Source organism: Coloeus monedula (assembly GCF_965178545.1).
Source record: "Coloeus monedula genome assembly, chromosome: 4".
NCBI lineage: Eukaryota > Metazoa > Chordata > Aves > Passeriformes > Corvidae > Coloeus > Coloeus monedula.
In genome coordinates, this window is record NC_138784.1 from 26657539 (window position 1) to 26684228 (window position 26690).

Below are 26690 nucleotides of genomic sequence, written 5' to 3' on the forward strand. Positions count from 1 at the left end.
CCACTGGCAGTGGTTGGTCACTACACAGGCAGCATCAGCAAAGGGCTGGGAATCTTAGACAGAAATGTCTTTTCATCCTTAAAGCCAGCTCTTTTAAATCAGTTCTCAAGCGACTGTTGATGCCAAATCATAGAGGTGTGAGTAGTGTATGCAGACTGTGGAGTTGTTCCATAGACATTCCTCATCGTTTCCTGCCTGCTTATATTAGTTTTATTTCTAGAGCAAGAGATGTCTGAGCTCCTGCAGAAGGGTCTGCCTCAGTTAAACTACACCATTGCTGAAAGCCTTCTCCTCCTGTCTGAAACTCCTGAGCCTTTCTCTTTGGATCAGTCTCTTTGCAGCCACCAGCACTGTTTCATACTACTCTTATACTTTTCCTACACCTCTGGGGACAGGTGAGCCAAGAGTATACAAAGCAAGTGGGTTTGTGGCCATTACATACCATGTATTGGTGGGTAAAGCATATCTGTTGTTACTGTTTCCACTCCAATCTCCTTCAATGCAGGTTTGTTCCAGATGCAGAATTATTTGTAGCTGTAAGAAATTTTCTCCTATCTGCACAGGACCATGGAGACTGTCCCCCTCCGCACATACTCAGAGCTGCACTTTACCTCCTTGCTGTCTGTCAGGACAAAGGCAAAGCCCTGGACGTGGTAAAAGAAGATTTCATACCTACCTCTTGGAGCCTTTTTGTTGAAACTGAGGTTTCTCCCCACTCACATCAGCCTTCTTGTAGAAAGTATTTTGACAAAGGTGGTGGTGAGCAGTGAATGAGTGAAGACTGTGCAGTGCATCTATACTCTGGAAAGTTAACTATGAAAATCCACAGGGGAATATAGATTTGACAGAATAAACTTGTGTATGTGTGGGAAGTGTAAATGCGTTGGATAGGCTGTGAATTCACATACGGAATATAATAAATTTCATAGCTTCAGTCTCCCAAACACATCTCCAGCCTCTGCAGCAGGCTTTCAAGTGTTCCCATATGGCTCTTTGCTGCTGCACAGCTTTGAGCTCTGTATAAAGCCTACAAGTTTCTTGGCCTTTGTGATGCAAATGGGCTTCACAAAATGATGTTTAACTGATGCAATTGATTGTCTGCTGAAAAGGCAGTGTGACTGTTTCTCACAGTAAATTCTCATCACTTCAGGTGTTTTATATTCAGTATTAGTGATTATTTTGTTCTCTGTCTTCCTGCCCCCTTTCCCTCTTACCAGAAGTCATTGTCTACCATAAGAAGGATCCTGGATAATCTTCCAGATCTGAGCTTGGTCTATGTGCATTGTCCTCTCCTGCTGAAATTCTTCCTGCGCTACCCTGAACTTATGGGGAGATTTGGACACCAAATCCTCCAGCTCTGGTTTTCCTGGGAAGACTGCAAGCAAACTGAGGCTGAAGAAGCTGATTTTGGCACGTCCGATCAGCTGAACAGTGCTAACCCATTGTTTCCCATTCTGAAGAGCAATTCCAGCATTTTGCTTATTTTACTGGTATGTGGCTTTCACAATGATGGGCTGCTATCCTGACCCTGATTTTGGGGGATTTTTGGTTCTTAATACTTTTAGTGGTGTTATGAAGCCAAGGATTTCGATAGGAGGGGCCATGTGTGTATACACAGACTTCCACCTGCCAGGGAAGCCTTATGTGGAAAATGGGACTGTGTATGTGTGTTATCTCTTTCTCTGTCATCCATCTACTGTGACAGGAAGGGATCTTCTGAGACTTGGCTGGAGAGAGATCTGAAGGGTCCTGCTGATGTACGCCATGAAAAACCCCATTCCTTCCTCTATCCAGATACACAGCTGAGTACTCCAGATTCTTTGGTGCCAGCCTTTGAAGAAGCTGTTTTTCAAATTTGGGAGCAATGCTTTGCTACTGATAGATGAGAAGGGTATGATGGACAAGAACTTTGAAAAAGCAACATGCAGAGAACAGGTCTTGAGGGCACAGCTTTCTGTTTGTTTGAGGTTTTCATTTTGTCTGGTTTTAACTGGAGACTCTTGTCAGAGAGTTTTGAAGTACTCTTGAGTTTTCAGGACTGCAGGTAACATGTTTTATTACTCTTAAAAGATAAAATAAAAGTCTTACAACAGGGCGAATCAATCAGTGCAGGAGAGAAAGGGGCCTTGAAGTAGCAGGCTAGGGTGTTTGCCTTTAGCTAGTGTAATGAGCTCTGTTAGCCCATGTAATCGCGACACAATCCGTGTCCTGATGGCTGCTTAGAGGCCTTTTCTCACTTCCACTGCTCCCACCTGTCCTGTCACCCCTCCCCATCAGTGACTCTTGTCCCATGACTGTTGAGCTAGCTGCATAGTAAATATTTGCTAACTTTTCCACAGAAGAACATGAGATTTACCTGTAAGGACAAAAGCTAAGGGCTGTGATATTTCTTCTCCAGTCTGTTAGAGAAATTAAAACTATCATTGAGAAGGCAAACCTGTGTCAGCAGATGGTGAAGAAATAAGAGGAAGCAAGGTTTGACTCCGAGTGGTCATCCATTGGGCATTAGAGACATTGGGCATTACAGAACTTATTTATTCTGATCTGAGAGGCTATGAAGTAAATTTTAATATCCAAGGTTACTGAAATGACTGGCAGGAGGGCTCTCATGTAGGGCAGTTCTTTCACAGTTGGAGTGATATTGCAGAGTAGGTAGCAACATCCAGGCATTTGAAGCTATTGCAGAGCATTAGTAAAAGCAATCAATGAGTTGATATATCAGGACAAATTAAGGAGGAGAAGTGTCCCATGAGGCTTGCCCACACTGTTAACCTTTGGCAGTACTTCTGGAACCTATCACTTCATAAACTGAAGCAGGTGTGTCAATAAGCAAAACACAAACAGCATCTCCCTTCCCTGAATGGTGCAACATTCCTGCTTTCCCTTTTCTGTGTTGCCATGTGCTCTTGCAGAAATAAATTCATTTAGCTCTATTCCAGTCTTTAAAGTGAGTTGTAATAAATCACAGGCTTTGACAATTCACCTTTCAGTTATGGAAGAGCATAATCAATTTGAATTTAGATGGACTAATAAAACAGTGCTATGTGCAGGGATAAATATACTGTCAGGTGTAAAGAAAACTTACAAGATGAATAACCTAAGCCTCAGAATGCACTAGTGAAGTGGAAAGACCTCTGCATGGTACAGTGAAACAAAAATGAATGTCCTTCCAAGGATGACTTATTTGCTTATCTGCTTTTAATAATTGTCTGGATTAGATATAACAGATGGTTAGTGACTTCATCTGAGACCTTGAGCTTCTGGGTAGGAAGGAACCTATTAACACAATGGTGCATTTGCCAGGACCAGGAAGGCTGTGGCCATTGGTTCATGTCATTTTGTGCTGTGTGTGTTCATCTGGGGGTGAATGTAGTCATGATGATGTACCGTCCCACTTGTCTTCTCCATGCTCCAGGTCTGAGGTGCTCTCTCAGAGAACGGAGACGTTAGATTGCATTCCTGAATGTCATATGCAGCAGATCTATGTCAGCAGAGATGATTGTGCAGACATCTCCCTGCCCTTTATTCATGAAGGTCTCTGGTAGAGGCAGGAATTCGGCTTGCAAGTAGAGAGCTTTTTCTGGCACAGACAGCCTGTTCTCACCTTATTTGCTTTCCTTAGATATGGGGTCCCACAGCCAGTTCCTCTCCATCATAGAAGTCTGGATGCATTACTGCTGTGTGATAGGGGAAGGCAGCTGGGAGAGGCAGCAAGCTGTCTAGGCAGGCTGTAGGCTCAGTTGCTGAGACCAGTTTCCTGTTTACCTCTTCAGCTCTACCATTTGCAATGCAGTAGCCAGGACTACTGCAGGAAGAGAGGAAAGGTAGTGCTGACATAATATATGTAGAGATGGTCATATTATGGCAGCACTACCAGGCATTTACTGCCTGATATTTATGCAACTACCTCTGTACATGCTGTGCAAGTGAACTTAATGTTATACACCTTAGCATGAAGACCATGCCCAAATTAAGGCTATTGGCTCTGGGATTCAGCTCAGAGACTCCAGACAGAGCTCCATAGTCAAGAAGCAGGTTTGTGAGCTGTGTACGTGACTCTTCCCTTTCCTATGATTGGATGATTGCTTGCCTGGCTTACATACATTTCATGCAGTTTAGCTGTTATGTTACTACTGCACATACAAGGCTGCCAGCCTTTTGAAAGTTAGGAGCTATGGACTGACATACGAGCTTGATTTTAGGCAAGCATCTTTAATATGCAAGCTGATTTTACAAACCAACAAGGAGAGCAGAGGTGCCAGAAACTCTGTTTTCTTGTTTAGGTCTCACTTGTCTAAAACTGTGACCTTAAATGTATGTTACCACCTACATAGCCAAATCACTCTTTAAATGGGATATTATTTAGAGGTGCCTAACAGACATGAGTCCTTCTGCTTTTTTCAGTTCTCTATTTAATCAGGACGTATTTATATCTGAATGGTGCTTTATTAGACTGTTTCCCAAGGAACCAGATTAGCATAATGGTATTAAATAGCAGTGACTTCTGCCTAATCAGGGTAGAAAGGTAATGTGCGTGTTGCTTCCTTTGCAGGACCTGGTCTGCTCAAGCTCTGTGGAGGTGGCTTGGAAGGTGTTGATGACTCTAAGGACCTTTCTGGAAAGAAATGAGGATGTCCTTGTCTGTGACCTCCTTCGGAGCCGATTTTTACAGATTCTGCAGCAGCTGCTGGTAGAGAGCAGCTCAGCCACCCTACAAGGTGACCCCACCTCTGTGATTTGGTCTTGCTGTAAGAGCACCTAGCTGTAGGGATACAGTCTGGGATAAAGTGGTTTTGAACTGCTGGTGTAGCTTCAGTACTTATCTGCATGAGGAAATTTATGGACAGAACTGTACTGATTTAGTTTCCTTTTACAGAGACTCATTTTGAAGTGAGAGCCTTATTTTCTAATTTAGGTTGCTCTGGCTTCAAACTGTGATTGTTAAACCAAGGCAAGGGTCTTGTATACTGCTGTCAGCATTCAAATGGAGAGCCATGCTGGTAAATCTTCCTGCTTGAATAGGTGCCCAACTGGTGGCTGAAAGACATCCTCCTTTTTTCCTCTTCTTTGTGCAAAACAGCTGGGTGTGCCTGAGTACAGACAGTTCCCAGGACACAGAGACCAGGAGCAAGGACTGAATCATTCATGATATTGATCCCCAAACGGGGACTGTGGTATCACCAGATCTCATTACTCTGTTAAATCAAAGGGAGCAAAGCTGTGACTGGCAGAAATCCTGGTTTTCCTTACTAGCCCTGTCTGTGATGTTGGAACTGTTGTCGCACTATGAAAAGTGTTGTGCAAAGCAGTCTGTGAGCTTGGACTGAAAGAGGCAGCAGTGCTAGGATGTCCTTGGTTCCTTTAGGATAGGGACTTAGCACAGCTTTTACTTGTTCCTGAGGGGGCCACTGTTGCTTTTAACAGCTTTGCTCTGTTTCAAGTGTTTTGTTGTGCAGCAGTTGGGATGGAGGCAACAAGAAGGAAAGTGTTTTTGCCTTACCTCCAGCAAAGTCATTAGGCTGGAGAAGAGGAGGGGCACTGAAAGTAGGAGCATGGTAGAGGATGAGGCTACAAGATCTGCTAGATCTGATTTTGTTTGGAATTGTGCACATTTGAACTTGTTGTGTCCCTCCGTTGCTGATCTAGAGGTGCCAGGAGCTGTGGGGAGGCAAATTATCCATTTCCTATGGTAGGAATCAGACCTATTCCTCCAAACCACTGGTGATGGAGGTAGGACACTGAGGTAGAGCAGCTTTTGCAAGATTTGAGCCCTTCTGCTGCCACTAAGATGCATAGCTCTTTTTCATACTGCATCTGTAACTTGTTAACTGAGATCCTGGCAAGCCATCCAGAAAGTCAAACACCAGATGTGCTCTGGAGATAGACTTCCTTGTCTCCCAGCACACAGGCAGCTCTCTGTGAGGCCTGGAGTAGTTAAGTCCAGGGAATCTGCATCCCTATTCAAACAGTAGCCTGCTTTTTAGACGAGAAAGAGGCCCAACAGTGGGACTCGATCAGGAATATGTCAGCATTAAAGACACCCATAAATGTTTCCTCCTCAAAACTGGAAACTCATGAGCCCTTGTGAAAACATTTTCTGGAGGTGATAGCTACTTGCTGTACATATGGTTGTGTACAATACAAAATCTTTACCTGTTCACAGCACTGCAAAAAAGGGAATAGTAGGGAGAGGGTTGCCCTGGGGGTTGGTGGTCTAAGTAGCCCCATTTTCCTTACATACAGACCTGCTGTGTGGGGTTCTCACTTCTGTCTCTGCTCTGCCCTGTGGGATGGGATGGACAGCATTTTTCCAGTCTCATAAGATGTGGGAGAACAAATGCTGTGCAGTTGGGCTGCTGTCAAAAGTGTGGGCTGCCAGTGATGGTCAAGTGGGCAGGAAGAGAGCAGTCTAGAGAGGGCTAATGACTTCTACCTTACTAGCAGTATCAAAGTGTGAGGAACATGCTCCCTACATGGCTCACGATGGGTGTAAGGGATCCTAGCCTCTTTTTCCCCCCTTCTTTAGTTGCTCCCAAAATGGTGTTGGCAGGATTCAGGTGTAACTCAGGCCAACCCACAGTGGTAGAAAGGGGACCTGATCCAGAGGGGACTGTAGAGATGAGAATAAAGTTGGGGCTATGTGTGTGTGTGTGTGTAAAGAGGGAATACTTCCTCTCCCAACCCATGCCTCATTCCAGAGCCAGAAAATTAACAATTCCTGGCACACTTTAAGGTACAACAGTTTAGAGTTCACTGAGAAACTAAGCTGTTTGTACCCTTCTTAGCTAACAGGAACCTTCCTGTTTTGCTGAGCCTCCTTTTCCTGGTGCAGCTGCGGAGCAAGGGCATCAGGGAGCTCGACAGCACAGACTTCAAGCTGCTTCACCAGGGTGAGTATGTGCATCCATCTTCTTCCAGGGAAGTGTTTGTTAATTGTTCCATAAGATGATTAGGGGCTTGCTCTTTGTCCTTTGAGAGAAGATGGACCTTGCATTATAGTAATGGTTGCTTTGAGATACTTTCATAGCCAAAGCATTGTAAAGAGTTGTGGTAACTAATTCAGTTAACAAAATCCAGGTTCTCTTCCTCTTGCTTTTACGATACATTTTTTGTCTGAAACCACACAAGGTGGCCTAAGTATTCCCCTGACCATGACATGATTTCAGGGTCAGAGACTGTTGTTGATTTGGCACATGACAGTATGGCTGGTGTGCTCCCTGAATCATCCTTTCCTGTCCACTCTTGCTGTAAGTCTTGTGGGGTTCAGGCCCCAGTCATGTCCTGTTAATCAGCTATCAGGAAGCAGCAGTCTAGTGAAACTGGGCTTTCCTTGGAATGTGAATCCAGAGTATATGGCTCCCAACCAACTGCAGGGCTTGCCCACTCCATCCCAAAGATGGAAGAGCAAGCTGTGTTTGTTTACCATACCATAACCTGCTGTCTTGTCTGGTGATCCTTACTTGGTGACTTCTGCCTTCTTACTTGGCTACTGGAGGTTCATACAGGCTATGAAAAAAGAATAGATACTAGGAGGAAAATTCCTGAGCTGATCCATCCTCTCATCTCTTCCCTGCTCTGACAAATTGGTCTCTCCAGCAGACTTTGAAGGACTACCCCCTTCAATTTGGAATGTTTCATATCTCAGGGCTGCCTGTGTTGCCCTTGTAAGAAAGCAGCATTTCTCAGACATTCATTAGTCAAGGGAACTGAGGGTGTGGAAGAACTATGGCCTCTTTATCCCAGCCTTTTTAGCTGCTGTGATTTTAGAACACAGCTCAGCTTCTCCCAGGAGTCACAAGCTCCTTTTGCTCTTGCTTTCTGCTTTGTATTTTTCTGCACATCTCTCTCCCTACCCCAGCCACCCCATTTATTCCCCCCTTGGCCTCCAGACTGTGTTCTTCAGGGGTGGATGTGCAAGACACTTGTCTAATGAGGCCTCTTAGATGGAAGGGGTGTGTTGATGCATGTTTTCTGAGAATTCCTTACTCAGACTGTAAACTCTTCAAAAGATCTCCAGTGACAGTTTTCCTGAGCCCTGCAGTCCTGGATTTCCCTCCCTAACTCTTACGAAACGTTGTTCCTAAGTGTTTGGTGCTTACAACAAACATGACACTTTATTCCTAGTGCGAGCAAAGTTGGTGAGAGTGGAGGAGCACAGCTCTCCATGGCTTCCCCAAGTCTGGTCACCATGAGAGACAGTCACATGGTTGTTCATGCTTGTTCTAGTACTAGAATCCAAGTCACACTGTGGAAACAGATAACTCACGCTGCAGATTTTTCACTGTGGAAACAGATAACTTAAAGTCCATTGCTTTTGGATTAATTATTGCCTGATGTGTGTGATATACCCTTTTCTGTTCCCCCCTCTCTGCTATCATCCTCCACTGGACTGTCCACTCTAAAGCAAACACTGTAGGGCAGATGCCTGTTGCTTTGTACCATGCTCTGTTTATTTTCACTTTGTCTGAATTCCCTCCTCACTGACTTCTTTCTTGTGCTGAGGTGCTCTGTTAAGTTGGTGTCCTTGTTACATGTGTTCTTTTGTTTCCAGTCAGTAATCTCTGTGGGAAATGCAGGCCAAGGGACACTGACCTCCTGCAGCCATCCTTGAATTTTCTGTACTGGAGCCTTCATCAGACAACACCTTGTAGTCAACAGAGAGGTGAGGCAAGATTGTATTGATTCCTAAGTTAATTTCAGTGAGGTTGTAGCTTGACAATCAGAGACTGTATTCTAACTGTGTCAGCAGGTAAGGTGGATGTTTCCCCATCCAGACACAGCATTATAATTAACAAAGACCACTTTGTATTTTGGATGAAGTTTCTTAGGTTAAGGAGTTTGGTTTGGTTTTGCTGCCTCCTGATGATTCAAGAGTTGGCTGCTGAAAGACAGAATCACTGTATTTTTCTTGTTCATAAACACAGCAGTGGGCCTTTGATGCCTAGTTTGAAATATCCTGGTATTGTCATAGTTCAAAAAAATTAGACAATGTTAGGGAACAGCTCTAACCAGCCTTTCTATTGTGTTGTTAGTTGATTAGCTGGCTGAGCAGTTGCTTGTGCTGTGGGAGATGAATACCAGTAGCTGGACAGCCTTACTCACATGAGCTGTGGCAGCAGGGCTACCTCACTGCACCAGGGGTGTGCTCTGCACTTCTCTTGTGCTTGTCAAGATGGTTTAACCTGTGCCATCCCATCACCCTCCCTGATTATGTTTCTCCCATGCAGCAGTGGCTGTGCTGCTCTCCAACGTGTCCTTGCTAGAACTCCTGCAGAAGGTTTTGGAATGCACCTGGCTGTGGTCCCCTCCTTCCAGACCTGCTTACCTGTCATCTGAGGATGCCTTGCTGTGCTCTGGATGGCTGTTGGTGGCATCCCTTTTGCTTTATCAGCATCGCTACAGTACTGAGGTTAGAACCGCTCTAGTGTTCAGAGTCAGCGCAGGGATAAACATAAAAATAAATATGTGTGTAAATATATATATATATATAAAAGTATTTTGCTTTGGCCTGTAATCTGATTGCATTGATTTCTCTTTTTTGTTGTTGTTCACAAGTTATTCCCCGCTGCACTTCTCCATCAGGACTGGGAGCTAGCATGTGGCTGAAGGCCTGAGACACAAATCATTGAAGAGTTAGAGAAGGGCAAAAATCCTAGGGGGAGAAGTGCATGCCCAACCCTCCTGATCCAAATCACTTTCCTCTTCAGGACAGAGCAAAATACATTTTAAAATCTTTCTCATGGGAAGACTGGGGGTGGAAGACACAGCTCCCATGTTGTAAACTGCCTTATGGTTACTAAAGTGATCAATAGTGAAATAGAACCTATTATTGGAAAGTAAGTGTTCAACATTAGCAAGCTCTTACGAATGTGGGCAGCTGTCATTGTATTTGATACTTTGCAGTCCAACAAGACAGCTAAGCTGGAGTTGTCAGCTGATAATGGAATTACAACTTTGAGGGAAGCACTTTCCAATGCCAATACAAAGGGAAATGTTTCCTTTTGAAGTATCTACCCAGACCTCTCTTGATATGGAGTTAAAGAGCATGTCATGAGTTGTGAGCTCTGCTCTTGCAGTTATGCCCAGTTATTGTCTTTGGGAGTTGTACCCCTATTTGCAGATGATAAAATCACATTAAGGACATGCATGCATGTGCACAGAAAAGCAAGGGTAGGATTTCTAATGCTGAGGGAAGACGTTTTCCAGAAGACCAACCCAGACCAAGTCTGCACCCATTACTTGGTCAGTGTGTGGCCTCTGCTTAGGGCTTAGAGCAGGGTACCTGTACAGACTGTCAGCTGTGGGAATGCAGCCTGACCCTGTTCTGTGGGCTGCTAAGTACAGCTTGCCTTCTCAGTTTCCAAGTCAGGACTGTGTCTGGTGTTGTGCCAGTCCCAAAAAGCATTCTAGTGTCAAGTGTTGAGCTTCGTCTTCTAGGAGTGACACTCTCAGCTCATATTGATCCTTGAAGTGCAATCATTTAGCGGCTTATAAACCTGTTGCTTGGTTTTATCAATACCACTGGCCTGATGTGCTATCATATTCAACCCAGAATGCTTTTTGCACCAGAGATGAGGAAAGAAACTACAGCTACAGCTGGGAAAAGGAAAGGGTTCAAGACTGCTTCAGTGTTTCTAATCTTCAGCCTTTCTAAGTTGTCAGTGTTTCTAAACTTCTGCTGAACGGGAAGAAGAGGAAGAGTCACTTCTCTTGCTTCTTTCTGCTGTTCAGTGTAGCTGGAGCTGCACAAAGCATCCTGGAGACCCTCGTAAGAGCACCTTTGTGGGTGCGAATGTGAGCCAATGGCGGGCTGTCTTCCTGAGCCTGGAGTTTTTTAAAGGAGATCAATGGCTCCAAGAAATGGCCACATTCATCTCAGGCTGATGTTAATAGTGAGGACTCATCTGGCCATAGCCAACTTGCATCTTAGCTGTGTTACTGCTGCTAGCTTTACCCTGTGAATTAACAGGGCTCATAGATGGTAGGCCATTAAAGGCTTTGGCTTGTCAGTTCTGAGATGAGTAGCCACTGCCACCATGTTGCAGGAGCTACTCCTAGTTCTCCTGTGGAATATTTCTCTCTTCAGAAGAGTATTTAAAGGAATCAGCCCTGTGATCCTTATGCCTGCCTTCCCATATCAACTCTCTGGCTTATTGAAGGGTTTGAACCCTTCTGGGGTTCTCTGAGACTTCATGCCATTGCTGTTGAATGGCTGTTCTGTGAAGGAAACAATGTATTGAAGACTTCCCTCTCAAGCTGACCTTCCCTGTTTCACCTAGTTCCCAGGTCCCTAAACTCCTCTGCCACTTTTGCCCATGCAATAGTTCCTATCCCTGGGCTCCCTGCAGGCCCCAGCTCCAGCAGGCAGGGACAGCTTCTTGCCACTGCTGGTTTTTGGCTGCCTGGCTCCTCAGTCTTGCTGCCTCGTTCTGTGGCTAAGGTAGAGCAATTGCTGTTTGTTTGGCGATTGCTGTTCCTGCCACTTCATGTGCTTGGTAGGCTGACAGCCACATGCCAGAGGGCCTGCAGGGAGTAGTGAGAACAAGACAGACGAGGTATGCTGTGGTTTGGAAGCTGTGCAGTTCTGGCAACTGGTGGTGAGTGAAACTTGAGGGTCCAATGATGTAACTCCCCCTTCTGCATCAGCCTCCTGAATCCCTGTTGCTGTTGCCTTGGCTTTCAGTGGTCACCATGGGGTAGTATCTAAGGTCTAGAAGTATGTAAGGCAGCTTTCTCTGTGCTCCAAACCAGCACCACTTTTTCTCTTCTATTTGATTCTCTTGTAGGTTCATCAGACACTCTCTGTAGACCTTACAGAAGTCCTGAATGCAGTCATCTTCAGGAATAAGAAGCCAATCCTGCTGTTAGGTATTTTGCACCTGTTAGGGGGATTTGTCTGGAAGCAGCCACTATTACCATGATACAAGCAACAAGGGAGAGCTGGTGACTATGGAATGGAATGATGGGGGTGCTGGAGAGAATCTGGAAACTTTGGTCCATTTGACTTTGTGTAACTGGTGGTGAAAAAGGGCAAAAGAGAACTGTCTGAAGTTCTTCTTTGTTTGGACAGATCTTCCTTAGAGGTTGGTAGTGGCACCTGGAACTGAATGTGAACTGTGTTAGTGTCTCAGAGGAGGAGATGAACAAGGAAACCCATGTTGCCATTCCTGTCTGCAGCTGTCAGCAGCTGCTGGACAACTCTGGTGGGCTATTAAGCTCACATTTTCTCTCCTCTCCCATGTTATTGTACAGGCACCAACACACAGGGTAGGTCAGAGAAAAACACTGACACACACTAATAAGCATCTCCCTGTCTAGTGAGCATCATGCAGTTCCTGAGAGCTGTCCTGCGACAGAAGTTCTCCTCCTCCCTGCTGGTGATTGTGGGCCAAAACACAGCCCCAGGTGCTACTCAACCACAGCCATCATCACTGCAGGACACTGCCTTGCATCCCCTTGCCGTGCAGCAGGTCTTCTCGCTTGTTGTCAGTCTGCAGAACCTTCTGGTGCATGTCCAGTTGCAGGTATATAAAATATGACTTTGGGAGCAACAGCAGTGTTGGGCTTCAAGCAGGAACATTAACTTGAGGAGAAACCATCCAGTTGCAGAATCAAAGGGGCTCTCTGGTTTTTTTTTCTTCCGCCTGCATTTCCCATCCCTTACAGACGTGATGAGGAGGAGGGAAAATGCTCTTGCTGCAGCACAGTGCAGTGAGAAAGAAGGTAAATCAAGCTATGCGGTGCTCCCTGCTGCTGAACTGGGTAGCTGAAATTCTGTGTACTAATAACAATCTCTGTCTTCCCATCTCCTTCTCTGCAGGGACACTACATCCATAGGGACAGATGTGGGAAAAGTGTAACAAATCCCAGTCCATCCCCCATGCCCCTGGCAAGGTGCTTTTGGGGGTAGTGAGTGCATCAGCATACATTTAACTTGCTCAAGTGATGCTGGGCTCCAGGGGTAGTACATCAGTTTACATTTAACTCTTAAGCTATGTTGGACTCCTATCTTTATTTTTTGGAGGCTGTTACTTACTTTCTTAGTCTCAAAATAAGTAGCCGTACCTCTGTCTGGCTCCTTGATGTGACAGATAATTTGCAGCACATTGCATCCCTTGAAGGAGATGAAAGGTGTTATTTTCCTGTGCTGCATACTCTTCAGATCCTGACACTTCATGAATTTTCCTCTTGCAATAGCTGTTGACTGGGTTTTTTTTCTTTCTTTTGGTATTCCAGAAAGACTTGCTGCTCTCTCAGGCAGTGGTTGCCTGCCTGGAAACCTTAGTAGAATACCTGTATGTGAAGAACCAGGATGCTGGTAAAGTCTTCATGCTCTTTCTTCTCCTAGTTTCCCTCCTGCAGTGATTTTGAGCTCTTTGATCTCTATCCAGTAGTGCTCTGGAGCAAATGCTTAATGAGTTTATGCCAAATAAGAAAAGTTATTTGTATGCCTAAAGTTAATCTTGTGCTTTGTGGGATGAGATCACAGCGCCTGACTCCCCTGCAGGCATGAACCTTTACTTTGGCTCTGGACACCAAGATGCTTTCCAGAAGGTAAAAAGTAATTCTCCAACCCTGTAGGAGTGAAAGGTTTGGGAATGGAAGGAGTATAGGAATAGTCTTTGACTTTCAGGCCGATTGTATCAAACCTTTAGACCATAAACATATGGGAGGAAGGATCTCAACATGATGTGTCTTACAAAAGGACAGTGTTGGTCACAATTTGGCCCTGAAGGAAGGGAAGGGAGAACAGGGTACTAGGCAGCCTTAGGGAATGGAAGATGGAAATTCTGGATTTCCAGGGGTGAATTCCAACCTTGGTTTCCAGAGTGTGTGTCAGACCTAATGCATACCATGTTTTCAGTATAACATAATATGACTGCATCGTACAGTTGTGGGGGAAGAAGAGACCCTTCTGCTTGTTGTCAGCCTCCTGCCACAAAGTCCAGGTGCTGGCTCTGTTCTTAAACCAGAAAGTTCTCTCTACCCTGACCTGTTCACTTCAGTTGTTTAAACACTAATAGAGAACAGGATGGAGTGAATGAACACCAGGCAAAAGGGACACTGGTGGGAGAGAGGAAGTGGTTGGATAAAGATGTAATACTGCAGATGAATGACAGCCAGTAGCTGAGGGGAGGGTATTAAAAGGCTGAATTAAAAAAAAAAAAAAAAAAGTATGCTCTGCTGATTTGGGATTAAACTAATGAAATGCTGCTGCAGCAACAGCTGAACCTGTCTGCTGTGGTGCTGAAGTTCACAACAACAATAACAAGAGTCTCCTTATTCTAAGCAGAATGAGGGTCATAGCTGTATTTGGCTGAAATATGAAAGAACGCTGGAAAGAGTCTGTCCTGGGTTCTGCCCGTAGGAGTTGACTTGCTTGAGGCTTTCTAAAACCCTCTTTTAGTCCAGAGATATTTCCAAATGTGCAGAGTAGGCTCATGCACAGTGCTGGTACTTTCTCATTTTCCCCAGATGAAAGATATCCCCCAAATATTTTACATTATTTTTCAGTATTGTTTTCCTTTAGAAAAGATTCTTGTAGTGGCAATAGGGAGGTTATGTGACTGCCAGTGGAAAAGAGACCTTTCTAACACTCCGGTGAGTTGCTATAGTGTAACAAGTTATGTCAGCTGATCTGTTTTATTTGTCCATCCCATGCTCCTAACCTGCAATAAATACAAGGTAATAACATTTTAATTTCAGCATTCAGTGAAAGACTTCATGCCATCACAGACTTATGGCCTTACCTAATATATGTTATGTTATCGTGTATGTTCATTAGTAAGAATATTTTCTCTACTGACTGCATTGTCACTATCAGCCTGGCTGGTCCCCATAGTCCACTGTCTGATGCAGATCCAGGCTCAGTTTGTTCAGCTTCTGTTACAGGGCTTTCTTCATTACCCGAAGGGTATTCTGCAGCTAAATAAAAACTGAGGTCAGGAGAGATGTCCTCATATTGAAACCAGAGGGTATTATTTTTAAAACCCCAGGCTAAATTTATTTTTTCACTGTTTTATGACATGCACCCCCAGAGAAGGTTTCTCCTCCTGTACCAGCACAAAGATGGACAGTATGTATTTTCTGCTTTGAAAAGCTGTTAAGCTTTTGTCCTCTTGACTGAACTCTTGCCCAGAGAGTGACAGATTAAAAGGCAAGTAAGAACAGTGCAAAATATCCCCTTAGTGTTTCACAGCATGGGGTCTAGGAGAGAAAACTTGGGGTCAGTATTGAAGACTGTCCTTAGCTGGGTTCAGCCCGTCACTTGGGCAGTTTTACAGCTGTCTTTGATTGGCTTCTCCTTCTCTCCCAGCTCTACATGTTGCTTCACAGCCGTGGCACCGATTCCTGCTCTTCACACTACTCAGTGGGGGCCAGAAGTCCTTTCTGCAGCCAGAAGTTCTCAGGCTGATGACTTTGGTGAGCAGCAGAAGGGTGGGCTGTTCCCCATCTTTCCCAGTATGTTGGTAAAATGCATGTGGGCTGGTTATTGGTACTTAACCTGCTACAGCACACAGAGTCTCCGACACTGCTGTGGCTTTGTCTGACACTATATTTGTGCCCTATATTAATAATGATACTTTCAAGTGAACTTCCACACCCTGCAGAAACTGACTGCTGTTAGTGAGCACGTCCTGTTCTTCTGGTGTTGGTAGCATTTATTTATATCATCTAGGACCCCTGGGGAGGAGAGGGGAAGCTTGCAGAGAACATGCAACTGCTGTTACCAGTCAGGGAGCGAGCTGGCTGCTCGGCATCACAGCTTGTCTCCCGTCTTCAGCCTTACAGACCTGACTTTTCAGGGCGGGGAGTTAGGCCAATATACTACCCTGCTGTACATGGGGTCTGTGGGCTAGAGGGAGAATGTGGTCCTACCCAGCAGAAATACTGAAGATATAGCCCTCATGGCAGTGAATGAGAGGAAGGGTTATTAAGGTGAACCTTCCCCCTCCAAATATAAGATGAGTCTGTGAGTATTTGCTGTTCTTATTTCAGTTTTAAAAGGTTACCTCATTTATTTTAATTCCTTCCCAATTTAAACCAAAAAAAGTCTGGCTATAAATCAGAGCACCATCAACACAGATACTTGCACTGGTTCCATTAGAAGTGGTATAAAAATCAGGCCTGTGGTTAAGGTGCTGCAGAAATGGTACATAGAAGAGGTCTTTGCAAGTAATGAGTCACTGTTGCACTCTGTGGGTCTTCCACTATTTAATGTCTCTATTTTTTCCTTTGTTCAAGTTTGTGAGATATCAGAGCAGCAATATTATTTCTCAAAAAGAAATTAGCCAGATTGTTCAGGAGGCAGCAGAAGCCAACTTAGCAGAGCTGCCTGAGGCCACATCTTGTGCTCTTCACCTCTTCCTTTGTCAGGTAAGAGAGCAGTGACTGCCTAGGAAAATGGGAAGGGAATCCCTAGGTGTTTCAGCCTTTGAAGATCTCATTGCTCTGTGTGGAGATGAGGGAGGCAGTATGAAGGAACAAGCCCAGCAGTTTTCTGTTGTTCTGGAAATCATTCTTATTTCTGACCCCTCAGATTCAGAGCAGTCATTGTCAGGTGGAGCCAGAGCAGTCAGGGATCATTCAGACCTTGCTGGATCGCCTCTTGGGACAGAGGACCATGTGCGTAAAACATCAGGACATTGTGTATCCTTTGCTGGGCAGATGCCTTTGATAGCTGATGTGCGTGGTAGGTGTAACAGAGGTAGATGGGATATTTAATCTGCTGCTCCTTCTCTTGTTCCAGCTGAAGGCAAACAAAATTGAAAATCTCTGAGTGGTTTCTACACTTGGCTAACTTTGGGATGAAAGACTTCATCATGTCCTAATCTGAGAAGACATTTGGGAAATGAGGAGACAATTGGGATTAAAGATGGGTCTACATGCTGGGTTTGCATTAATCTATAAGGCAGAGGTGGTCTGATGAAAGGGGAGCAGGCTGGGGAGTCTGTGGCTTCAAAGCAGTAACAATCCCTGTATTGATTTCCCTGGAGGATGAGCAATGAGCTAATCTCTGTTTGCATGCCATCTAGTGCCAGTATGCCCATGAAGTAGTGGAAACCCAAATATAACTCGGGCACTTTCAAAACACGGAGAGCATTTGGGAACCACTGAGTGGCGTTACCAGATTTTATTCTGTTTGGGCCTAGAGTCTGCCTCTGCAAACTGAATCCTCCTCTTCTCTGGTGATGGAGGCAGGGACCACTCCCAGATGCCTTGTGGAGAAAGAAGGAACCTGATGCAGTATTTGTTGTTTTCTCGAACTTTTTTTTTTTCCTTCCTGTTTTCATCATGCTGCATTGCCTCAGACATGTAGCAATGATGGAAGTGGCCATGGCAGCGATTTCCTGTGGGTGTGGGGACTTCCTTCACTATGGGATGCTGTCATCAGCCAAGTGTAGAGTATGTGGTGGGTGAGGTGTTTGTCCTGTGAGGGGTAGCTTGTCCACATGCTTACCCCCCAGTGTGATATTACTGCTCTGTTGTGAAACACTCAGAGGGCAAGTTGTCCTGGTGGAGGCTATCAAGCCTCCATTTTCCACTCCATTTTGCTTCTCCATACAGGGATGAAGGAATTTGGATGGGAGGTTTTGTTACATTGCTGAAGTTACTTTTCATTTCTGGCTTTTTTCATGTAGTAAGAAACCTTCAAATCTTGGTGGTTAGGAAGGATCTTAGATGCACTTGAAGTGCAGCAGTGGGGCTACGTGAATAAGATAGTCATGGACATGGAAGAAAAAAATCCTCTGGTCAAAGTCGAGCTTTGACTTTTCTTCAGGTTTACCTACACTGATGTTTCTCACGTATGTTGAGAGTGAGGTTCCCTGGCTTTGGGAAGGTTGGTTTAGTAATGAAAACTTCCTGTCAATGATATGTCAAGTGTGGGAATTCCCACAGCATGCATGCCTTTCCTTTGGTTTCCACTCATGCTGTCAATGACAGATGTCTGGGAAGCGTGGCAGTGTCCGTCTCACACATTGCAGATTGAAATGAGAAGATACAGTGCCCAGAGCAGAGGAACAAAGCAAGAATGTAGCAGGAGACCCCATCCTGCCGTTTATTCCCAGTGAGTAGTAGGGAGAAGATGGACAAAGGAAGTCACTTGTTGCTCATTTTGAGCAAAAGATTTGTTGAAATTAAAAAGTTCTGTTACTGAAACGGCTCCGTTTCCCTTTCTGTGCGGGATAAGGATTGGTTGATGCCCTTCATATATCAAAATACAGACCTGCCTGGGGAAACGATGTCGCACAGGGATGCTGTGGAAGAGGTGCTCTGTTCACCCGCCTTGCCTGATGGGACTGCGGGGTGGCCCCTTTGCTCTGGGCTGAAAGGAGCGGTGGGGGCTCAGCCAGGATCCCGGGGGAAGCAGATACGCTGCGTGTTCCGTAGGGATGAGGAGACTTTTTCCTGCTCACGAGTGACCCGTTCGACTACAACCGCAGCCCCCGCTGTCCTGTTGCCTCCAGACCCCCCAAGTGCCCGCCGGTGCGCGGCCGGTGCCGGTGTTGGGGCGGGGCGGGGGCTCAGGAAGTGACACGGCGGGGCGGAGCGGCGGAGCGGCGGTGGCGGCGGCCGCAGCAGCAGCATGGCAGCGCGGCGGGCGTGAGCGCCGGCCTCGGCACCCGGCACCCGGCCCGCAGGTGGGGGACCGGCCGCGCCGCCCGGGAGCCTTCCCCTCCCCGGGAGTCCCAGCGGGGCCGGGGGGGGAGCTGCCCGGCCGTGGCGGGGCAGGAGGGAAGGGGGGGAGCAGCCCTGGGGCTGCTCCGGGGGCACCGGGGGACGGGGCGGACGTGTCCGGTGCTCCCCGAGCGAGACCTGCGAGGGGCACTCCCTCCCGGGCAGCCGGGGTGGCCGGTGAGCGGGGCGGGCAGTGCGGCCCCGGGACACCTCGCTGGACCCTGGGTTGAAGGGCTGTGCCCGACGGGCTCTGCCTGCCGCCGCCGCCTGCTCGCCCTGCTCCTCCTTGCCCCGCGCTGGAGCCGCGGGAGGAGCGGGCCGCCGCGGCTCCGGGGAGCTGCCGTCCCGCCCCGAGGGTTCGCATCCTCTCGTGTCCCTCCTGCTACGTCCACTTGACACGGCTCCGGGTGGGTTTCCCGCAGCGCGGCCGGGGTAGGCTCGGCTAATCCCCTTTGCACTCCACCGTCCCTGTGTGGTTGCCGTTACTTTGAGCGCAGCTTGCAGGAGAATCCCATCTCCCGGAGCCGGTGGCTGCCCGAGCCCCTCAGGGTGCTTCTGAACCCCTCCGGCAGGACGCGAAGCACGAGGGTAGCCTGGGATGGACCCGTTCCTGCTGTAAATCACAGCAGGAAATCGGGGCTACAGAACCCTGTGGTACGCAAGCTTCTCGGCTTGGTGGTTGGGGGACTTTGGAGATGAGCAGGTGTAAATGGCCAGTGCTGTTTCAACTGAAGCAGCTGGTCCTGTAAGCCCCATATAGATATGTCCTAGAGGAGTCTGAGCGGTGGTGTTTCACTTCTGAAGCTTTTGGTTCAGCTGTAACAAGAGATTAATCCTCATCTGGTTGTTGGAGGAGCAGCTCAGGAATGCATTCGTGGGGCAGGGAGTTTTCATTCCTTGTTTTGCCACAGTGTTCTCTTGGCAAAGGATGATGCTTTCCCCCCCTACATTTCAGTGCCTGCAGAGGGGAGGTGGGGAGTGGGGGGGTGGTTTGTGCAGAAGTCTCTCCTGGGAACCAAAGCATTGCAGCATGGTTCTGCCTTGCAAGCTCATTAAGTGAATAAATCTCAGGGATGCTTGGTTCAGATGAGGCTCCTGCAGGAAAATTTATAAAGTAATTGAAAACATTTTAATGGGAAGTACTAACCATCTATAACACAGCATCTGTTGTCATGTCTTTGGAAAAACACATCTAAATTAAGAGGTTGGGAGACAGTGAGACAGACTGGTAGGCTTGCTGCTGAAACGGCCAGCTGGCCAGAGCTGCAAGGCGATGTTGGTGGAAACTCCCTTCCATTTGTAGCATCAGGCCAGGCCCTGGCTCCCTGGACTGCTCCCTGGAGCAGCAGGCAGAGCTGTCTTTGGCAGAAATCAATTCAGGGAGGAGCAGGAAGGGAAGAGAGGAGCAGCTCTGCAGTGTTTCTGTCTCATCTCATCCCTCAGCGGGTGTGAAGACACGAGAGAGTGTTTGTGGGGAAAGCATGGATGAACATCTGTAAGGAGCTTTGGCATCTCTGCACTTACACAGTGTGGCTCGGAGAGAAGGCATGTCCTCTGCTGTTAAAATGGGGTGAAATTGCCAGGGCAGCGAAAGGAAATAAATCTGAGGTAGTCCCACATGGCGTCAGCAGCCTCAACTTCCTGTGCATGAGAGAAACAACTGGGCCCTGCTTCATTTTCACTGGCATATTTCAGCTATGATGGACAATGGCAAGTAAATAGCTTTGATGTAAGAATGAGTGCCAGCAGATCAGATGAAAAGGTGATGAGCTTCTGGTATGGTGTGGTTCTCCAGTCCTCTACTTCTGACCTTGTCCTATGGAACAATCTTTAGGGCTGGTGTAGGAGGATCTGAATTTCATTTTCATTGAAAGCATTGGCCCTCTACACCACAGCATCTGCTGTTGTGTCTCTGATGAAGCCCGTCACTGTTCCAAAGCAGCCAGGCAAGCTGGTGGACCTTGTGCTGCAGCAACCGGCTGGTCGGCAGCTGCTTTGGCCCAGAGCTGTGCTCTGCTCTGCTGGTGCCTTCAACAGGGTTTTTTGCAGCTCATCTTCCCCCTTGTAGCACCTGCAGAACATCCTCCAGACACCCCATTTTGATGTTGGAAACGGGATGCAGCAGCCCCTGCCCTAACCAAGCACACTTGGACTGCCATGGGCAGCATGGCAGAGCTGTTGTGAGCAGCATTTCTACTCTTTGCTATCCAGCCTGGTCTGGAGGCCACTCGCTGCCTCCAATGTCTCTTTCCAGCTCTCCATGAGCATGGCAAATAGCCAGCCTAGTCCTGATGGTGGTATGTCTGATCTGAGGGGCAAGCAAACAGGAGCCTGAGTCCCAGGGCAATCACTCTTTGTGCTCTTGCATTGCTGCACTTCCTCCTCCCCAAGAGCTTGGGAGGGAGTGAGCAGCTGTGGGGGGCTCTGCAGAGGGGGGAGACCTGCACCACCTCGCTGAGCCAGGCCCTGGGTCCTTGGGTCATGGTTTTTGGCAGGGTGAAGCAGTCTCTTGGAAGCTGACCAGGCTGGTAGGTCCAGCAGAAAGAACATCTGTTTGCCTGGGCTGGAGAATTTTCCTTTCAGCCTTGGCTTGTTGGTGTGCTTTGTGGCATTTAGGATGGCTGGAATATGGCTTAAGCCTCACACCACAGTGGGCAGAGGGGACAGACCCCAAGCCTGGCTTGGGGATTTGTGCTGCCATGCTGGCTCTGCACTGTGTCAGAAACATGGAACATGTTGCTGAGCCCACACCAGGGGCAGCCGTGTCTTCTTCAGTAACTGGTTGTATTTACTCTGGTCTGTTCCCTTCCAGGGGTGCTGCCTTTTACAAAGCACAACAGCAAAACATTTCAGAGGGTTTCTCATGTTTGTCTGACACTGTTCCCCTGCCTCTGCTGGGGGCATGAAGATGCTTGGCTTGGCCTCGGCAGGAGGTACATGGTGGGAACTGCTACTGATCCTTGCAGGGCTGGGAGAGCTGTTGATGCTGTCTGTTTTGTCTCTTTCATGGGCCTGGAGTTGAAGAAATTATATTTGTTTAAAAAAGAAAAGCAACAAGAAAAAAACAAAAAGGGATTTGTTTTAGTTTCAGTCTTAGGGCATTGCAGAGACAGGTTTGGCTGGGCAGGCAAACTCAGACTCAAGAGGGTAGTGGGTCATAGTGGTGGCATTACACATCTGCCTTTCCCTGGGGAGCAGGAGGTGGCTCAGACGATGCCTCTGAAGGAGCTGTTGCTTCTGTAATTGCCAGTGGCCTGTGCTCAGCTGTGTGGAAACCTCGTGCCTCGTGACAGACCGCCTTGAGTTCTGCTGTCTGGGGACTGAGGTACTGCTCTCCTTTTCCAGGCACAGACTGTCCAAGAGGGTCCTCATTCTCAACGACCTTTTCCTCCAGCCGTTGACTTTGTCTGAGGGACCTTTGTGGTCAGGAGCAGCTCTGCCCAAGAGCATCCCAGCAAAGCCTCAGACACTGCCTGGGAAGGGACTCGTTTGGAGGGAGGGGGAAGTTACCACCAGGTCAGCCAACTGTTGCTTTTTGGTGTGGGGTCCGCAGCTGGCACTCAACTTGTAGTGAGGGAAAGGGTCCAGGTACCAGCACTCCAAGGGGTGAAGGGAGGTCGCTGAACTGGTTGAACATGGCACTTGAAGGCGAGATGGCCTTCAGCCCCTCGGTGATCCTTCTCTTCCTTCCAGACCTGCTGTTTTGGTTGTTGGACTGCTCTGCCTCGCAAACCCAACAAAAAGCTAGCTGTTATTTTTGGAAACAAGGGTAGGACTTAATTTTTCTGCTGAGTCAGTGCTTGGTCAGATCCCTGGGGGCTGGCAGTGCGGGCAGGTAGAGAGAAGAGGGAGACCAGGGCTTCACTTGCAGGAGAGAGCAGGCTGGCTGCAGCATCACCATGTGGCTCTGCTCTGGCCACTGTATTCCTCAGACCACTCATGGGGAGAGGTGGGCAAGGACCCTGGTGTCAAGGGCAGTGTGCCATCAGTCCCAAGTGGCTTGTGTGACTTCTCCTTTTGGTAAGCCTCCTCACTGGTCATTGGTTTTGTTGGTTTGTTTTCTTCCAGGCTGCAGCAGCCAACATGGATTTTCTCATCATCTGCCCCTTTCTGCTGGCATTGCTGCTGTCCCAGGGCAGCTTCACAGACCTGGAGAAACAGAGAGTAGACTCTGGCTTGGAAATCTGTATCCTCTGCAGCCTGCCCCTCATGACACACGTATGCGCTAATGGCTACAGAGGCTGGAGGGAGCTCATGCACAAGGAAGGGGTCAGAGACCATGGAAAGGGGCACAAGGAAGTGGAAAAGAGAGGATCCAGAAGCACTGGGAAGTTGCTGCTTTGCCCCTCTGTAGATGGGCTTTAGCCAAGCTCCTGGGTTTGCTAACCAATTGCTTGGCTTGGCATAGGAGCAGAAATGGCAGCAATGCCTGCTGTTCTTCTTTCTGCTCCATTGTGCTGGGCACTGAGCACATTTCCCAGTCTGCTCTTGGAAGTGGCATGGCCAGCCAGGAGGCAGAGCATGCCTGCACATCTCAGTGCTTTGGGGTCACCAGCTGGGATGGTGGAAGAGGGCTCCTGGGCTTGTGGCACTTGGTCTCCTCTGTGCCACAGGCATTTTTTGCCCATGAGGAGGTGGGCTAATGCAAGCCCTTCTTAGCACGCAGCAGCATCCCCTGGTGAACAGGCAAAGAGTGAAAACATAATGAGTATGTGGAGACACATGGGGAAGGTGGCAGTTCATGTTCCTCCTCCAGCCCATCAGCTAGAGCACAGACTGGCAAGTAGAAAGCTCTCCACAAGCTCCCAGCATTGTTAGGGGTGCTTAACCCGCCTGCTGGGGTGTTTGGGCAAGGGGTTCACTGTAAATCTGTGTTTCATCCTGGCTGAGGTGCTGCCACCCAGCCGTCAAACACCTCAAAGAGAACTGGGGGGGGGGGGCTGGGATGGCGCCGGGGGCCCGGTGGAGGGGGGAGAGCAGCAGTGTGGTGGGAGAGTGTCGACAGTGCCCTTGACAGCAGTGCAGATAAGAAGCTGTTTGAGGTGAAGCGCAAGGACCAGATGAATGCTCTGAAGAACTTGATTGAGCTCAATGACATCAACCAGCAGTACAAAATCATTGACATCATGCTCAAGGGACTCTTCAAAGTAAGCCACAGTGCAGGCTGCACTCTGTGCCCACAAGGGTGGAAAGAAATGGGAAGGGTTGGGGGCTTCTGTGAAGTGTGTGGCAGGTGAGCTTTAGGACCTGAAGGGAGGGTGCCGTGGGGTTTCAAAGTGGGGCAGCTGTGGCAGCACCTCCAGGGTACAGGGCGGGTCTGGCAGGACAGGGCGGTAACCAAGGGCTCTGGCAGGTGCTGGAGGACTCCCGTGCTGTGCTCATCGCCGCTGACGTGCCTCCTGATGGGCCCTTCCCTCAGGACGAGAAGATAAAGGATGGTAGGTCCTTTCTGGTTTTTACACCTCTCCTTTTTATGGTGCTCTGGTGCACCACAGACATTCTTTCTGGGATCAGTGCTGGGGTAGGTACAAAACCCTTGTGTGTCCAGACCAGACCTGGGCTGGTCCCTGTCTGTTGGGGACCCTGTTGCTGCTTCTCTGACTGGTTCATACTGGGGAGCCTATTGGTCTGCCCTCAGCCTCCCCACCTCATGGCAGGAACACGAGTGCCAGTGGGATGGGGCTGCTGTGCTGATGGGGCTGGTGGCTGTCCCCACAGCATACTCCCACGTGGTGGAGAACACTGCCTTCTTTGGGGACGTCGTCCTGCGCTTTCCCAAGATCGTGCACCACTACTTTGACCGCAACTCCAACTGGAACAGCCTCATCCGCTGGGGCATTGGCTTCTGCAACCTGACGGGTGTGTTCGAGCAGGGACCCCACTCCCAGGTCCTGCGGCTGGTACGGCTCTTCATCCCACCTGCCATGACCCCTCTCTCCTGCTAGGCCAGGGGGGGTGAAGGTTTTGGGGTAAAAGGAAGGCAGGGGCCCCCAGTGTCTGGGGGCTGTCCTTGAGCTGAGGGATGGGGGAAGAGCATAGAGCATAGATGGGACTGGTGGGAGAGTAGGGGACTCTGGTCACAGCTGGGGGATGTGACTGGGAGGCACCACTTCCCAGTGAGGTCTCCCCTTTGCTCTGCAGATGGCTCAGGAGCTCGGAATCAGTGAGAAATCGCCAGATTACCGCAATCCCTTTAAAACTGACCAGTCAGAGGTAAGATGGCAATGCTTCCAGCTTGTCTTGTGTGCTTCCCCATCCCTGTTGCAGCTCCAGACGGCTGGCTGGGGAATGGAATGGGTGGCTTGTGGGGAATGGCCAAAAGCCCGTCACTGAGTAAGCATGGCTGAAACACGAACACTGAATTCCCCATCTGTGGTCTACTTTGGGCACCTGGTGCCCTCTTTCCCATTCTGTGGCCACCTGCCTCATGGTCGAGAATATTTGCTTCATGCTGCATCTGTCCTCAAAGCTCCCTGGACTGTGAGGCTTGTGTGTTGGCTTTGGTGGGTTTGGAGGGGTTGTGCCTCTGAGAGGCTGTGGGTGCTCCTCCATGCTGACCCCTTGCTGTCAACCCACAGTTTTTCCCCAGTGCTGACACCTTTCAGAAGGCGCTGCGGGATGAGGAGAAGAGGAGGAAGAAGGAGGAAAAGCGGAAGGAGATCCGCAAGGGCCCACGCATCTCCCGCTCCCAGTCAGAGCTGTAGCACGTGGGGACTTGCGCCTTGCAGTGGGGTGGCACCACTGGGACACAGAGTGGCTTGCTCCCTTCTCGGCAGCCTTGGGCCAGTGCCTGGCAGTTTCCTTTCCATTTGTGCCGTGGGTTTTGTTTTGTTGCCTTTCCTTTTCGTTCAGTGGATGTTGGGTGGTGGTGCTGGTGGGTTGCCCCAATGGGGCTTAAGTGGGGTACCCCTTCTCCAGAGGTAAAGCACAGACAGGAAAGCAGTGGGGCCATCCCCTGGTCAGGGTGTTGCTGCCTGTGGGGATGTAGGGTGGAGCCCAGGGATCGCTCCTGATCGCAGCACACCCCACGCTGAACGTGCCTCCTCCGACATGGGTGGGCTGGGGAGTGCGTCACACCAAACAGCCTCATGAGCAATGCTGCTTCTCTCAGTTTTGGTTTTCGTTTTGTTAAACGAGTGATCTCATTGGCACCCCCCACTGGGTTCTACCTGGTCTCTGCACAGCTGCTACCTCTGCCGCATCAGCCCTCCCCTTTTCCCAGCGGCTGTTTCACCGAGCAACATGCATTTCAGTGTCCAGACGTAGTTGAAAATGCCGATAGCAGGTGTTCCTGGCCGATGGCATCCCGTGGCCACTGCAGGGCATTCCCGCAGAGAGGCAAACACCCGGTGAATTTTTGGACAGGAGGTATTTTGGTACTTGGCCTCTTTGCAGGCAATGGGTGCAAGCAGTGCTGATGCTGAAGATGCTGGGGGAACCAGCCCCGAGCTACTGAGAGCCTGTCCTGCCCCCCATGCCCCATCCCTGCTCTTTGGGGCTCATCCTCTCTAAATGAGTCCCCGAAGCCCCTTGTCAGGGGAACAGCCAGATGAGGGCATGTGGCGATAGCAGGGCCGAAGTAGGGAGGGAGCCAGCTGAGGGGCTGTGATGCTCCACCGGGTGTCTGGGCTGCCGTGGAGGCAGAGGTGAGGGGCTGGCCCCAGGACCCGACACAGCCACCCTCAGATTTCTCACCGACGCTGATGGCCTCGCACCAGAGCAAGCTCTTGCACAGGGGTCTTCTCCAAAGAGCAGGTGCTCTCTGTCGGGCTGGTGGCATCACAGCCTTGGAGGAAAGGGAAACGTCCCGAATTTTTTAACAGCAGAGCCAAGTCCCTCCAGTGGGGGGAGGGGGTGGCAATGGGCGCATTTTTTCGGTTTTTCTCGAATAAAATTGACTTTATTTTTTTTTTTTTAAGTAGAAGAATCCTGGCTCTTGCTCCCGTTCCTGCTGGGAGCGGGTGTGCGCCAGAGCGCGTCGAGGCTGGCCCCTCAGGAGGTGAGGGTCC

The 26690-nt window shown here is 48.7% G+C and overlaps 1 protein-coding gene across 2 annotated transcripts in view; it reads left to right on the forward strand.

Annotated features, from left to right (window-relative positions):
* Positions 1–25777, forward strand: part of LOC309571982 (coiled-coil domain-containing protein 134-like) — a gene marked incomplete at its 5' end in the record, with an annotated part of 45447 nt that extends 19670 nt beyond the window's left edge. Inside the window, 18 exons of one of the 2 annotated variants that reach the window (XM_082279921.1) lie at positions 221–395; positions 506–653; positions 1218–1490; positions 4553–4718; positions 6786–6890; positions 8552–8662; positions 9228–9409; positions 11787–11868; positions 12319–12524; positions 13237–13318; positions 15317–15423; positions 16246–16377; positions 22750–22867; positions 23707–23828; positions 24035–24119; positions 24400–24581; positions 24823–24894; positions 25260–25777. In XM_082279921.1, coding sequence (XP_082136047.1) covers positions 221–395; positions 506–653; positions 1218–1490; positions 4553–4718; positions 6786–6890; positions 8552–8662; positions 9228–9409; positions 11787–11868; positions 12319–12524; positions 13237–13318; positions 15317–15423; positions 16246–16377; positions 22750–22867; positions 23707–23828; positions 24035–24119; positions 24400–24581; positions 24823–24894; positions 25260–25385 — 2474 coding nt within the window. In that variant the 3' untranslated portion in view covers positions 25386–25777. Of the gene's footprint in view, positions 1–220; positions 396–505; positions 654–1217; positions 1491–4552; positions 4719–6785; positions 6891–8551; positions 8663–9227; positions 9410–11786; positions 11869–12318; positions 12525–13236; positions 13319–15316; positions 15424–16245; positions 16378–18564; positions 18645–22749; positions 22868–23706; positions 23829–24034; positions 24120–24399; positions 24582–24822; positions 24895–25259 lie in introns of those variants that run through there. The other variant, XM_082279922.1, reaches the window with a different exon arrangement.
* Between the last annotated feature and the right edge of the window lie 913 nt (positions 25778–26690).